Raw genomic sequence first — 13201 nt, 5'->3', positions numbered from 1 at the left:
CTCAATGGGACCTGTTATACTGTGCTGCAGTGGAGTACACTGGGCCAAATTGGGCTTTTTGGGCTCTGTTATAAGGGGTTTTACTGGGCTAAACTGGGCTAAACTTGGCTTATCGAGGCTGGGCTGGGCTGCACTGGGCTAAATTGGGCTGCAGTGGGCTGCACTGGGCTCTACTGGGCTAAATTGGGTAGCACTGGGCTAAATTTGGCTTATGTGGGCTTAACTGGGCTGCACTGGGCTAAACTGGGAAGCACTCAGCTAAAGTTAGCTGCAGTGGGCTCCAGTGGTCTGCACTGGGCTCAACTGGGCTCATTTGGATCTGTTATAATGGGCTGCACTGGGCTGCACCCAGCTAAACTGGGCTTATTTGGTTCTGTTATAATGGGCTCTACTGGGCTAAACTAGGCTAAACTGGGCCAAACTGGGGCTGTGCTGGGCTGCACTGGTTAAATTGGGCTGCAGTGGGCTAAACTGGGCTAAAATTGGCTTAAATGGGCAGCACTGGGCTAAATGAGGCTGCACTGGGCTCAATGGGACCTATTATACTGGGCTGCACCAGGCTAAATTGGGATTTCTTCGCTCTGTTATAATGGGCTTTATTGGGCTAAACTGGGCTAAACCTGGCTAATCAGGGCTGGGCTGGGCTGGGCTGGGCTGTGCTGCACTGGGAAAAGAGGGCTGCAGTGGGCTGCACTGGGCTAAATTGAGCTGCACTGGGTAAAACAGGGCTCCACTGGGCTAAACTACACTCCGCGGCCTCATCCAGGCTAAACGGGTCTAAGCTATGCTAATTGGGGCTGTGCTGGGCTGCACTGGGCCAAATTGGGGTGCAGTGGGCTCTGCTGGGCTAAAATGTGCAACACTGGGCTAAATTGGACTGCAGTGGGCTCCACTGGGCTCAACTGGACCTGTTATACTGGGCTGCAGTGGGCTGCACCAGGCTAAATTGGGCTTACTTGGCTCTGTTATAATGGGCTCTACTGGGCTACACTGGGCATAGCTATGCTAATCGGGGCTGGGCTGGGCTGCACTGGGATAAATTGGGCTGAGGTGGGCGCCGTTAGGCTAAACTGGGCTCTGCTCAGCTGAAAATGGGCAGCACTGGCCTTTACTGGGCTAAACATGGCTCCACTGGGCTGTACTGGGCTCAACTGGACCTGTTATACTGGGCGGCGCTGGGCTATATCTGGCTTGCTTAGCTCTGTTACAATGGGCTCTACTGGGCTGCACTGGGCTAAACTGGGCCTAACTAGGCTAATCGAGGTTGTGCTGGGCTGCACTGGGCTAAATTGGGCTGCAGTGGGCTAAGCTGGGCTCCACTGGGACAAAATGGGCAGTACTGGGCAAAATTGGGCTGCAGTCAGCTAAACTGGGCTCCACTGGGATAAAATGGGCAGCACTGGGCTAAATTGGGCTGCAGTGGGACAAACTGGGCTCTGCTGGGCTAAAAATAGGCAGCAGTGCGCTCAGTTGGACCTGTTATTCTGGGCTCCATTGGGCTATATTGGGCTTACTTGGCTCTGTTATAATGGGCTCTACTAGGCTGTACTGGGCTAAATTGGGCCAAATTTGGGCTGTGCTGGGCTGCACTGGGTTAAATCGGGCTTCAGTGGACTAAACTGGGCAAAAATGGACTCCACCAGGCAGCACTGAGCTAAATGGGGCTTCACTGGGGTAAACAGGGCTGTACTGGGCTCAGCTGGGCTCAACTGAACTTGTTATACTGGGCTGTAGTGGGCTGCACCGGGCTAAATTGGGTTTACTTGGCTCTGTTATAATGGGCTCAACTGGGCTAAACTAGGTTAATCAGGGCTGGGCTGGACTGCACTAGGAAAAGAGAGCTGCAGTGGGCTATACTGAGCTAAACTGAGCTCCATTAGGCTAAACTGTCATGCACCGGGTGAAACAGGGCTCTGCTGGGCGAAACTGGGCTCTGATGGGCTTAACTGGGCTCTACTGAGGTTAATGGGGCTAAATTAGGCTAATTGGGGCTGTTCTGGGCTGCAGTAAACAGCCAGAAACTGGGATACACTGGGCTGTACTGGGCTCAACAGGGCTCAGTTGGACCTGTTATACTGGGCTGCAGTGGACTACACCAGGCAAAATTGGGCTTACTTGGCTCTGTTATAATGGGCTCTGTCGGGCTAAATGGGGCTATGCTGGGCTGCACTGGGCTAAACCGGGCTCAGCTGAGCTAAAATGGGCAACACTGGGCTAAATTGGGCTGCAGGGGGCTAAACTGGGCTAAAATGGCCTAAAGTGGGTAGCACTGAGCAAAATTGGACCACAATGGGATATAGTGGGCTAAACAGGACTCCACTGGGCTGCACTGGACTAAACTGGGCTCAATTGGACCTGTTATACTGGGCTTCAGTGGGCTGCAATGGGCTAAACTGGGCTTACTTGGCTCTTTTATAATGGGCTCTACTGGGCTAAGCTGGGCTAAACTAGGCTAAACGGGGCTAAACTAGGCTAATTGGGGCTGTGATGGGCTGCACTGGTCCAATTTGGGCTGCAGTGGGCTCCGCTGGGCTGAACTGGGCTCCAGTGGTCTAAAATGGGCTGCACTGGACTTACCTGTGCTCCACTGGGCTAAATTGGGCTACACAGAGCTAAACGGGGTTCCAGTGGGCCACAATGGGCTGCACTGGGCAAAACTGGGCTGCACTGGGCTGCATTGGCCCTGTTATGCTGGGCTGGGCTAACATGGGCTGCACTGGGCTAAATGGGGCTGTGCTGGGTTATGTTTGTGTCAAGTGTGTTGCAGTGCGCTGCACTGGGCCAAACTGGGCTTTGCTGGGCTAGACTGGGTTGTACCTGTCTCCGCTTGGCTTTACTGGGCTCTAATGGGTCGTGCTGGGCTCTTATAAGGGGTTGTACTGGGTGCACGGGGCTGCACTGTTACACACTGGGAGGCGCTGGGTTTTAACGGGGGGCACTGGGTGTTACTGGGAGGCGCTGGGGGTCACTGGGAGGTGCCGAGGCCTGGCCGCGCTGCCCCCCGCCTTTGTGCCGGGTCCCGTCACCACGGCAACACCGCGCAGGTGGCGGCCGATGGGCGGGGCCCGCGCCGCCGGCCCCGCCCCCTGCACCTGTCAGTCAGGCCGCGCGCAGCCTACCCTGCTGGCTGCCCGCCCCGCCCCCCCGTGGGGCAGAAGGGCGGCGATTGGCCGAGGCCTTGCCCAGGGCCCGCCCCCTGCCGTGCAGGTTTGTGTGAGAGGCGATCGCGGACGGGGAGCGCACCGGGTGCAGCCGGGGCCGGAGCGGAGCGGAGCGGGAGGTACCGGCGGGGCGGGGCGGCACGGGCCGGGCCGGGCCGGGCCGGGCGGGCCGGGCTGGGATATGACGTTCCGGCTCCTGTAGGGGCTGTCGTGTCGCCGCCGTATCGCGACGGGCGGGACTATCGCGACAGGTGCGCGTATCGCGACGGGGCGGGAGTGTCGCGACAGGCCGCGGCGGGTCCTCCCTCCCTCCCCCCGCGGCGCTCGGCGGGCAGAAAGCCCGCGTGTGTCGCGCCCCGCCCGCTCCCCGCGGGTCGCCGGTCGCGACAGGGCCGCGGTGTCGCGACAGCGCGAAGGGCTGGGCCGGCCGGGGTGCGGCAGCGCGGCCCGCCCCCGCCCCAGCGCGGCCCCCGGGCGGCGCCGTGTCGCGACAGGGCGCGGAGCAGCAGCAGGTGCGCGGGGCGCGGCGCATCCCGGCCGGGCCGCGGGGGGCCGCGGCGGGGGCGGGCGGGCCCGGCCCCATTGTTCCGCGGGGCGCTCCCGGGCGGCCCCGCCCCGCCCGGTGCCGCCTTTGTGCGGGGCGGCCGCGGGCTTTGTCTGCGGGAGCGCCCCGCGCCCGCCCGGGTGTGGCCGCGCCGCCGAGCCCCGGGCCCCGCCGCCCGCCTTTGTCCGGCCCCGGGCCGCGGCCCCGGGCTTTGTGCGCCGGGAGCAGCCGGCGACCGCGGCCCGGTGCTGACGCTGCGCTTCGGCACGGCCCGGCCGCACCGCGCTGCCCGGGGACCGAGCCCCGGGGGATGCCCGGGGACCGAGCCCGGGGGGATGCCCGGGCCGTGCCCTGCTGCGGCCGGGCCCCGGGGGGCGCGGGGGGCGCTGAGCCGCGGGGGATGCGGGGGGCCGGGGTGATGGAGAGCCGGGCAGGGACGGCGCTGGGCGGCGGTGCCCGGTGCCGCGTCCTGGGCGCCCCGCCGGGGCTGCGGCGGCCGAGCCCCGAGGGGCAAGGGGAGGCTGGAGGCCGTGCCTGAGCCGCAGCCCCGTCGCCCGCAGCCCCCTCGCCCGCAGCCCCCATGATGCCCGGTCCCCGCGGCTAGCACTTGCCCTCCTGCCTGCCCCTCGCTGTCGGCATGCCCGGGGCCGCAGCCGCCATCTCCTCGCCCCGTCCATGGACCCGGGGTGGGGGAGCCCACCCGAGCACCCACCCGAGCAGCCACCTGCCCACCGCACCGACCCCCGGGCACGGCTGGCAGCCGGGGCACTGCAGCCCTGGAAGGGCAAAGCCGTGCCAGAGCCCGCGCTGCTCAGGTCCCGTCCCGGTCTGTGCAGCACCGCGCACAGCGGCCGGGGCGTGCCACGGGCTCGGGGCACTGCGAGCACGCGGTGCACGTGGCCGAGGCCGTGCCACGCTCGCAGCCGGCGGCCCCATCCCTACTGCCCCCTCTGACCTCAGGCCTTTCCCAACTGCTGGGGCTCCCCGGGCAGCTGGCGTGCTGGCCACGGACAGGGCACGGCCATGCGGGGACCCAGCAGGGAGTGCCATCACCCTAAAATGATGTGGGAACGGGCGGACGCCAGCCCAGGGGCTTGGGTCTGTGCCGCTGCTCCTCCTGCGCCCCACACGCCTGGGGGCTCAGCCCGGCCCCACGGCACGGCGAGGATGCTGCAGGGAGGTGCCGTGGCTCGCAGCCGGCTGCCTCTCCTCGCTGCCTGCCTGCTCCAGATCCGTCCGTCACCGCCACCTCTTTCATCTCCGGGGTGCAATGCAGCAGTTCCCACCCTGCGTGGTGGGCTGCCCAGCACCGCCCTGCCCGGCCCCAGTCCGCCCAGCACGTCCCCCCCACAACCAGGTCACCAGGGGGTTCTCGGGCAGTGGGCACCGGTTCTCCTGTGGCCGCTCACCCCGCCACAGTTGGTCTCTGCCCAAAACCTCGCCCCACGGGTGGTCTCCGGTGAGGCTGCTCTCCTGCACCCCTCGTCCCCGTCCTGCCCAGACGCCCCTTTGAGCCCTGTCCTAAGCGGGGTGCTCTGGGGCCATGGCTTTCAGGAACGGGACACAGACGGCCGTGGTCAGCATCCCCAGCACCCTGCCTCCATCCCGCGCTGGGAGCATCCCAGCCCCGGGGGCCCGGCAGCCCAGCCGGGGCTTGGGCCCCATCCCACCAGCGCACCTCTTGCTCGGCGCGCTGTGGGGGTCTGCCACGCTCCACGGGGACGTCCCCGGGTCTAATGGCTGCTGCCAGCCTGGCTCAGCCCCTTGGGGACGTGCTTTCCATCGCACCGCTCCCTTTAGTCCCTTTGGTGCCTTGGTTGGGGAGGGGCCCCGGGGGCTGCAGTGGGTGGGTGCCAGCAGCCGGCGCGTGCCGAGCCGGAGCAGCTGTACGGGCAAAGGCATTCCTGGCGGCACCGAGCGGCGGGATGGGGCATGGGGCAGCACCGCAGAGCCCAGGGCAGGAGCAGAAGGGTGCCCGGTGCCCCCCAGCCCGCTGTCCCCTCCCCAGCCCCTCCCTGGGCAGCTGCTCCTGCGAAGGCACCGGGAATGCTCAGCTGCCGGCTCGGCCCCCCAGCCACTGCGGCTCCCCGCCAGGTCCAGCGCCCTGGAAGCCATTTGCTGCCGATCCAGCCTCTCGCTGGGCAGCTGGGAGTCGCTGGCATGTGCTCGGGGCAGCCTCTGCTGGATTTGCCCCCCCCCCCCCCCGAGCCCCCACCAGCAGCACCCTCTGTGGGGTGTCCCCTTCTCGCCGGCAGTGCCGCGGGGACCGTGTGTGGCCGTGCCCATCTGGGGAGCCCGGGGATGCCCGGGGGCTGGCGAGGAGCCCTTGTCTTGGGGCTGGACTGGGGAGAAAGGAGGAAAAGCTGCACAATGCACATCATGAGTAATGCATGAGCGTGTCAATAACGCAGGGCCGGGGGGCAGCCCCGGCTCGTGCCAGCCCCTGCTGGGGGCGGTGGAGGGGACACCTGCCACGGGGGCTGCCCCGGCCTTTCTCTGGCAGAGGGGGGGGCAGCACCGCACTGGGCACGGGCCCACATGTGGGAACCATGTCCCTGGGGTGGGGGTCCCTGGGGAGAGCCAAAGCCCCTCTCTCCAATGCGCGTGGGGCTCTGGGTGACGGGGTTGAGCACAGACTGGGTGCCGGTGTGGGGCTGCCCCAGCCCCCAGGTGCAGGAACCCTGCTGGCAGCTGGGGGTCCACAGGTCCCAGGGGGGTCCTGGCCCATGCCCCCCCCCTTGGCCAGACTCGCCGCAGCCGGTGCGTGCTGGCCTCGCCCAGATGGGTCGATGGCGTTTGACCTTCGTCTACCACGCGAGTTATGGATTGTGTCTGGGGACGCTCCTCGCTGGGGGAGCTGGAGGCTGCACGGGCACCCGGGGGGGCTGGAGCAGGCTGGGCACCCCCACCCCAGAGAGAGGTCTGTGCCAGGGGGTGAGAGCCCCTTGCCTAGGGGGGTGGCTGGGGCCCCCCCTTGGGGTTATGTGACCACAGGCCGGGCGGTGCTGGGGCGCAGGTCCCCAGAGAGGGGGGGCTGGCAGGGCAGGCAGGCCCTGACTCAGCGCCCGGCAGCCCCCCCACCCCGTGGATTTCCCGGGGATAATCCGGTGTTGACATGGCCCAGCATGGCGGGCGCGCAGCCGCAGGGCTGCCCGGAGCCCTGCCCGCCCGCCGGCACGTCACCGGGGGGGGCCGCAGCGCCGAGCCAGCCCGGGACCCCCGGGGGCAGGCAGCGGGGCTGACTCCCCCCGGGGCATGGGGGGCGGCGTGGGGCTGACCCCCTGCCCTGCTCGCAGAGCCATGCTCGCCAACGCGGCCACCATGCGGATCCTCATCAAGGGGGGGAAGGTGGTGAACGACGACTGCACGCTGGAGGCGGACGTCTACATCGAGAACGGCATCATCCAGCAAGTCGGCCGCGAGCTCATGATCCCCGGCGGGGCCAAGGTCATCGACGCCACCGGCAAGCTCGTCATCCCGGGCGGCATCGACACCAGCACCCACTTCCACCAGACGTTCATGAACGCCACCTGCGTGGATGACTTCTACCATGGCACCAAGGTACCGCCTGCCCGCGGGGCTCCCGCTTGCCCGCTGCCCCGGCCCCGGTGGGTCTGCTGCCAGCGCAGGGAGAGCTCCTCAGCCCTGCCGGCCGTGCTTGGGGGGCTCAGATCACCCCAGCTGGGGGTGGGCTGGCGTGGGGCAGCAGTTCCCGGGTGCCAGATCAGCCTCATAGCCAGGCAGACGGCAGCTGGCTGCCTTGCCTGGCTGCGGTCGCTGCCAGCTCCAGCGCCCGGTCGTGCCGCAGGTCTCAGCCGTGCCATGGCAGCAGCAGCCCCCCAGCCCGGCTCTTCCCCAGCGCGGGCAAGAAAAAGCCACCGACTTGTGATTCTTTTTATTTTGCAAATCATCAGGTTTTGGCTCCGAGGAACGCTCGGGTCGCGCTGGCGCCCAGCCGCCCGCACCACCTGCAGCCAGCCCTGCTGTCGCAGGGACGCTGCGTGGCTGGGGACAGCGCGGCGGCTACCCACAGCTGGGCTCAGGCTTCTGCTGCCTGCCCCCAGCTCTGCCCAGCACCCAGCAGGGATGGCAGGGACCTGGCGTGGTGCTCCACGGGGCCGGGGCAGCCCGTGTAGCTCTCGGGGGGCCATGGGGCTGGCGGTGCCGAGCACCGGGTGCCGCTGTCCAGGCGCCCCGCACACAGCAGGCATTGTGCAGGGCTGGCGCCGGCCGTGCCTGGCCCTGGGGTGGGGGTGCTGGGCGGCACTGTGCCGCGGCACGGCGAGGGGACAGTGTGGTGACCGCAGGCACCCCGTGCCGTGCCTTCCCCACCCCGGCAGGGCAGGCTGCCTCGCAGCACAGCGAGCACCCCACCAGGGCCAATTGCTAAAGGAGCTTTGGGGATTAGCCGGGCCGGGTGAGCCGGGGACACGGCCGGGTGCGACGGCGCCCACCCCGCTGCCCATGCAGGCTGTGTGGTGGTGGGGCTCTCCCACGGCCCCCATGCTGCCAGGTGAGAGCGGCCCCCCTGGATTGGGCCCTGTGGTGCTGCAGTGCCCATGCAGATCCCGGGCAGGGCCCCCCAAATCGAGCCACTGGCACTGGGGGATGGCCGGCCGCGTCTGGTCTCCCTGTGTGCCTTAAGCACAAGGTGGGGTGCCCCCCCCACAGGCAGGGCCGGGGGGGGGATCGAGCCTGCAACAGAGCTGGCCCAGGAGCACAGTGACCCCCTGTTGTCCCCTGGGGGTGCAGCCATCCTGGCTGTTTGGGGACCAGCGCTGCCCCACAGTGTGGGCACCCCCAGGGGCGAATCCTGCCCCCAGTGCCAGCGTGCCCCCACCTCACCCACAGGCAGCCCTGGTGGGAGGGACGACGATGATCATTGGCCACGTGCTGCCCGACAAGGAGACCTCGCTGCTGGACGCCTACGAGAAGTGCCGCAGCCTGGCCGACCCCAAGGTCTGCTGTGACTACGCCCTGCACATGGGCATCACTTGGTGGGCGCCCAAGGTGAGCGCGGCACCGCGGCCCCCTCTGGCACCACGGGAGGGTACCGGGGCCGCCGTGCCCAGGAACAGCTGCTGCGGCCGGGGCTAATTCCTGTCCGCTGATCTCATTAGCCGCTTGTTTGGGTGGGTTTGCCGGAGCCCCCGGGCTGCCTTTTGAGCTGCCTTGATCCCGGGTCCCCGCCAGGCTGAGCCCCTCGCAGGGCGGGGGGGCACGGCTGTGCCGGGCAGGGGCCAGGGGGACCCGATGCAGCTGCCGCAGGGGGGTCAGGCCAGGACCAAGCCCCAGTGCTCCCAGCCCCACTGCACCAGGCCCTCCCCAATGCACCAGTCACTGCCCGGGGCACGTGCACCAATCCTGCCTGAGACATCCCCAAGGGTGAAGTGTGGGCCCCTGCCCCATGGCGCTGAACGCCTCACCCCATGCCCGCCCCACAGCGGGGGAGCACAGCCCAAACCTCTCCGTGCCCCCTGGAGCTGCCGCGCCGCCATCCACGCTGAGCCCCTGTCCCCATACAGGTGAAGGCAGAGATGGAGACGCTGGTGCGGGAGAAGGGGGTGAACTCCTTCCAGATGTTCATGACCTACAAGGACCTGTACATGCTGCGGGACAGCGAGCTCTACCAGGTCTTCCGCGCCTGCCGTGACTTCGGGGCCATCGCCCGGGTGCACGCTGAGAACGGCGAGCTGGTGGCCGAGGTGAGTGCCGCGGGGCACCGTGCAGGGAGGGGGCCACGTGCGTGGGGCAGGCAGAGCCCCGGGTGGCCCCCAGCCTGACCCCGCGCCCTTCTGCAGGGAGCCAAGGAGGCGCTGGAGCTGGGCATCACGGGGCCGGAGGGCATCGAGATCAGCCGGCCTGAAGAGGTGGGTCCGGCCGCTTGCACCGCTGCGCCGCGGTGTCCTGGGGCACGGCTGTGCTCGGGCTGGGACGCGGCTCCGGAGCACCCTCAGCCAGCAGCCGTCCGTGCGGCCGCCCCGTGCACCCGTCTGTGCCATCCGCACGCCTGCACGCACCCGCTGGGCTGTGCGTGCACCCGTCCGCCCGCGTGCTCACCGCCCACGCACCCCTCCGCACCCCGTCTGCACCCCTGCGCCACGCACGGCGCCCCCGCACCCTGCCCGTGCCCCCATCCGTGCACCCACCACCCCAAGCGCCACGCAGCCCCCTCTGCCCACCCCCGGGTCCAGCTCCCCCGCACGTGGCGGTCGCTCACCGCCGCTCTCCCCGCAGCTGGAGGCCGAGGCCACGCACCGCGTCATCACCATCGCCAACAGGGTGAGTCGCCCCGAGCCCCGCCTGGCCGGGACCCTGCCCCGCTGCCCCCTATAGCGCGGGGACCCCGTGGCCCCAGTCCGGCGGCCGGGGCGTCCCCACGGGGCTCAGGGCACCCCCGTCAGCGCTGGCCGCTCCCCGCAGACCCACTGCCCCGTCTACCTGGTGAACGTCTCCAGCATGTCGGCCGGGGACGTCATCGCCAACGCCAAGATGCAAGGTACGGCCGCGGGTGGGGCCAGGGGGCGGGGCCGGGGGCGGGGACATGGGGCGAGGCTCCGCCCTCCGGCGGGTAACGCCCTTTGAGGCCACGCCCCCGTCCCGCACCACGGGGCTGCAGTGGGAGCCCCTGGCCCCCCCCTCCCGGGCTGTGGCCCCGCCCTCTGCGGTGGAAGGGCCGGAGCTCCGCCCCCTGCCTGAAGCCCCGCCCCCTGCGCCTGGCGCGCCTGGCCACGCCCCCCTGTGTGGTGGCCCCGCCCAGCGCGCTGCGGGCTGCGTCACACGTGGGCATGCGGGGACACACGCGGGGACACGGGAAAACACTTGGGGACACGCGGGGACACGGGCACCGGGGGGGTCTCTACGGGCGTGCACACAGAGATGTGGGGCACAGGCACGGACACGGGCGTGCACGCGCACAGGGACACGTGCACACGGGCACGTGTGAGGCTGGGGATGCACACACAGACACGGGATGCACACGGGTGCGTGGGACACGGGCAGAGTCCTGGGGACGCAGTCACACGCACAGGCAGGAGGTGCAGGGCCGTGGGCATGGGCACACAGAGACACGTGGGATCATGGGCACGTGCGTGTGCACATGCAGGTGTGCAGGCCCACAGAGCCACGGGGGCGCATGGGCACAGGGTGTGGGGATGTGAGCACACGTGTGCGCACAGGCACATACATGCGCGCTGGGGCTCACTCCCACACCAGACACGGGCAGAACTCACGCACAGCCCTCCCTTGCACACCCACCCCGCGCCCCCCAGCCCCGTCCCACCACCACGAACACCCACCCCCGTGCCTCCCCCCGCAGGGAAGGTGGTGTACGCGGAGACGACCACGGCGCACGCCACGCTCACCGGGCTGCACTACTACCACCAGGACTGGTTCCATGCCGCCGCCTACGTGACGGTGCCGCCCCTGCGCCTGGACACCAACACCTCCGCCTACCTCATGAGCCTGCTCGCCAAGTACGGCAGCCCCGGCTGCTCCCCGCGCCCCCTCCCTGCGTGCCACGCTCTCCGGGCACCCCGCTGCCAAGGCACGGCGCTCCCTGGGGCCACCACCACAGCCCCCCCCCCCATCCTTTGGGCACCCCACTCCTTGGGCGGGCCCCCGGGAACCTCGCTTCATGGGCACGGTGCTCTCTGGGTGCCTCGCTTCCCTGACACTGCTCCCTTGGTGCCTCGCTCCTTGGGTACCCTGCTTTCCAAGCACCTGGGCTGCATGGGCACCCTGCTCCTTGAGCACCCCGCTGCATGGATGCCCTGCTCCTTAAGCACCCCATTGCATGGGTGCCCTGCTCCTTAAGCACCCCATTGCATGCATGCCCTGCTCCGCGAGCACCCCGCTGCATGGGTGCCCCACTCCTTGAGCACCCCTCTGCACAAATTCCCTGCTCCCTGAGCACCCCGTTGTGTGGATGCCCTGCTCCTTAAGCACCCCGCTGCATGCATGCCCTGCTCCCTGAGCACCCCGTTGTGTGGGTGCCCTGCACCCCGAGCACCCCACTGCATGGGTGCCCTGCTTCTTAAGTACCCCACTGCGTGGGTGCCCTGCTCCCCGAGCGCCCCGCTGCCGGTCTCCAGCCGCGCTGCAGGCTGACTGTGCGGAGCCACCCCAGCCCTGCCCCGTGCCCCCGCAGCGACACCCTGAACGTCGTGGCCTCCGACCACCGGCCCTTCAGCACCAAGCAGAAGGCCATGGGCAAGGAGGACTTCACCAAGATCCCGCACGGTGTCAGCGGGGTGCAGGACCGCATGAACATCATCTGGGAGCGGGGCGTGGTACGTGCACATCGGGCGGGGGCAGAGCCGCCCCGTGGGGCAGGATGCGGCCCGGCGCCCACCGCAGCGAGCGGGGCTGGTGCCTGGCTGGGGGCGCGCACGGGAACCCCTCACCCCCTTCTGGTGGCAGGTCGGGGGCAAGATGGACGAGAACCGCTTCGTGGCCGTGACCAGCTCGAACGCCGCCAAGCTGCACAACCTGTACCCCCGCAAGGGCCGGATCATCCCCGGGGCCGACGCCGACGTCGTGGTGTGGGACCCCGAGGCCACCAAGTAGGTGCCGCCCCTGTGGGGACAACAGGGACGGGGCTGCACGAGGGCGGCCGCTCACCGCCCCGTCCCCTGCCCAGGACCATCTCGGCCAGCACCCAGGTGCAGGGCGGGGAAATCAACCTGTACGAGAACATGCGCTGCCACGGGGTGCCCCTGGTCACCATCAGCCGCGGGCGCGTGGTCTACGAGAACGGCGTCTTCATGTGCGCCGAGGGCACCGGCAAGTTCTGCCCCCTCCGCTCCTTCCCGGACTCCGTCTACAAGAAGCTGGTGCAGCGGGAGAAGGTACGGGGGGACGGGGACACGGGGCCGGGCTGCGCTGCGCGGGGCGGCGGCGGTGCCGGCGGGGCGGCTCTGTGCCCCCGGGGCCGTGCGGTGCCGCGGTCGGTGCTGTGCTGGCAGGAGCGCGGTGCGCTTGGGGTGACGGGCAGAGCGTGGCGGTGGCATCCCACGGGTGGGAGCAGGTCACAGGAGCCTCCCCCAGCTCCTGCCCTTCCCCACCCTCTTACCCTGCGGTGATGGTGCAGAGGGTTTGGGGACGGCCACCCACTGCAGCCAGCAGTTGTGCCAGCGTGTGTGCAAGGTGCGTGCAAAGTTTCGGGGCCCTCTGTGCCTCTGTCTGTGGTTCTTTGCCCTCCGCCAAGCCCTGGGCACCCCCCCCACCGCCCCGCTCTGCCCTCACGCTTGTCCCCGGCGCTGTCCCGGTGTGACCCCCGGGACCGGGACCAGCGGTGCTGTCACACCCTGGCGCTGGGGACCCCGTGCCTGCTGCTGAGGCTGTGCGGGGGGCTTGGTCGCGGCGATGATGGTGCGAGGGGAAGCCCCAGCGGGAGCTGTGCGGCGCCTCGGGGCTGCGCAAGGGGCACGGGGCAGGGTCCTGCTGCTGTGCCTGCATGGGGCAGCGCTCGCTGCATGGGCTGCTCTGAGCACCT

General features: G+C 68.8%; 1 protein-coding gene across 1 annotated transcript in view; it reads left to right on the top strand.

The window, feature by feature from the left end:
• The first annotated feature begins 7005 nt into the window (after nt 1-7005).
• The window catches only part of DPYSL5 (dihydropyrimidinase like 5), a 7564-nt gene continuing 1368 nt past the window's right edge, over nt 7006-13201 (top strand). Inside the window, exons 1-10 of the mRNA XM_035568296.1 lie at nt 7006-7266; nt 8557-8715; nt 9231-9410; nt 9507-9575; nt 9943-9987; nt 10129-10204; nt 11024-11180; nt 11855-11996; nt 12127-12269; nt 12347-12554. Of these exons, the coding sequence (XP_035424189.1) occupies nt 7006-7266; nt 8557-8715; nt 9231-9410; nt 9507-9575; nt 9943-9987; nt 10129-10204; nt 11024-11180; nt 11855-11996; nt 12127-12269; nt 12347-12554 (1440 nt within the window). The remainder of the gene's footprint in view (nt 7267-8556; nt 8716-9230; nt 9411-9506; nt 9576-9942; nt 9988-10128; nt 10205-11023; nt 11181-11854; nt 11997-12126; nt 12270-12346; nt 12555-13201) is intronic.

The sequence above is a fragment of the Cygnus atratus genome, chromosome 3, assembly GCF_013377495.2.
Source record: "Cygnus atratus isolate AKBS03 ecotype Queensland, Australia chromosome 3, CAtr_DNAZoo_HiC_assembly, whole genome shotgun sequence".
In the NCBI taxonomy this organism is placed as follows: Eukaryota; Metazoa; Chordata; class Aves; order Anseriformes; family Anatidae; genus Cygnus; species Cygnus atratus.
Note: the sequence above shows the minus strand (reverse complement) of the source record. Positions and strands in the feature narration are given on the sequence as shown.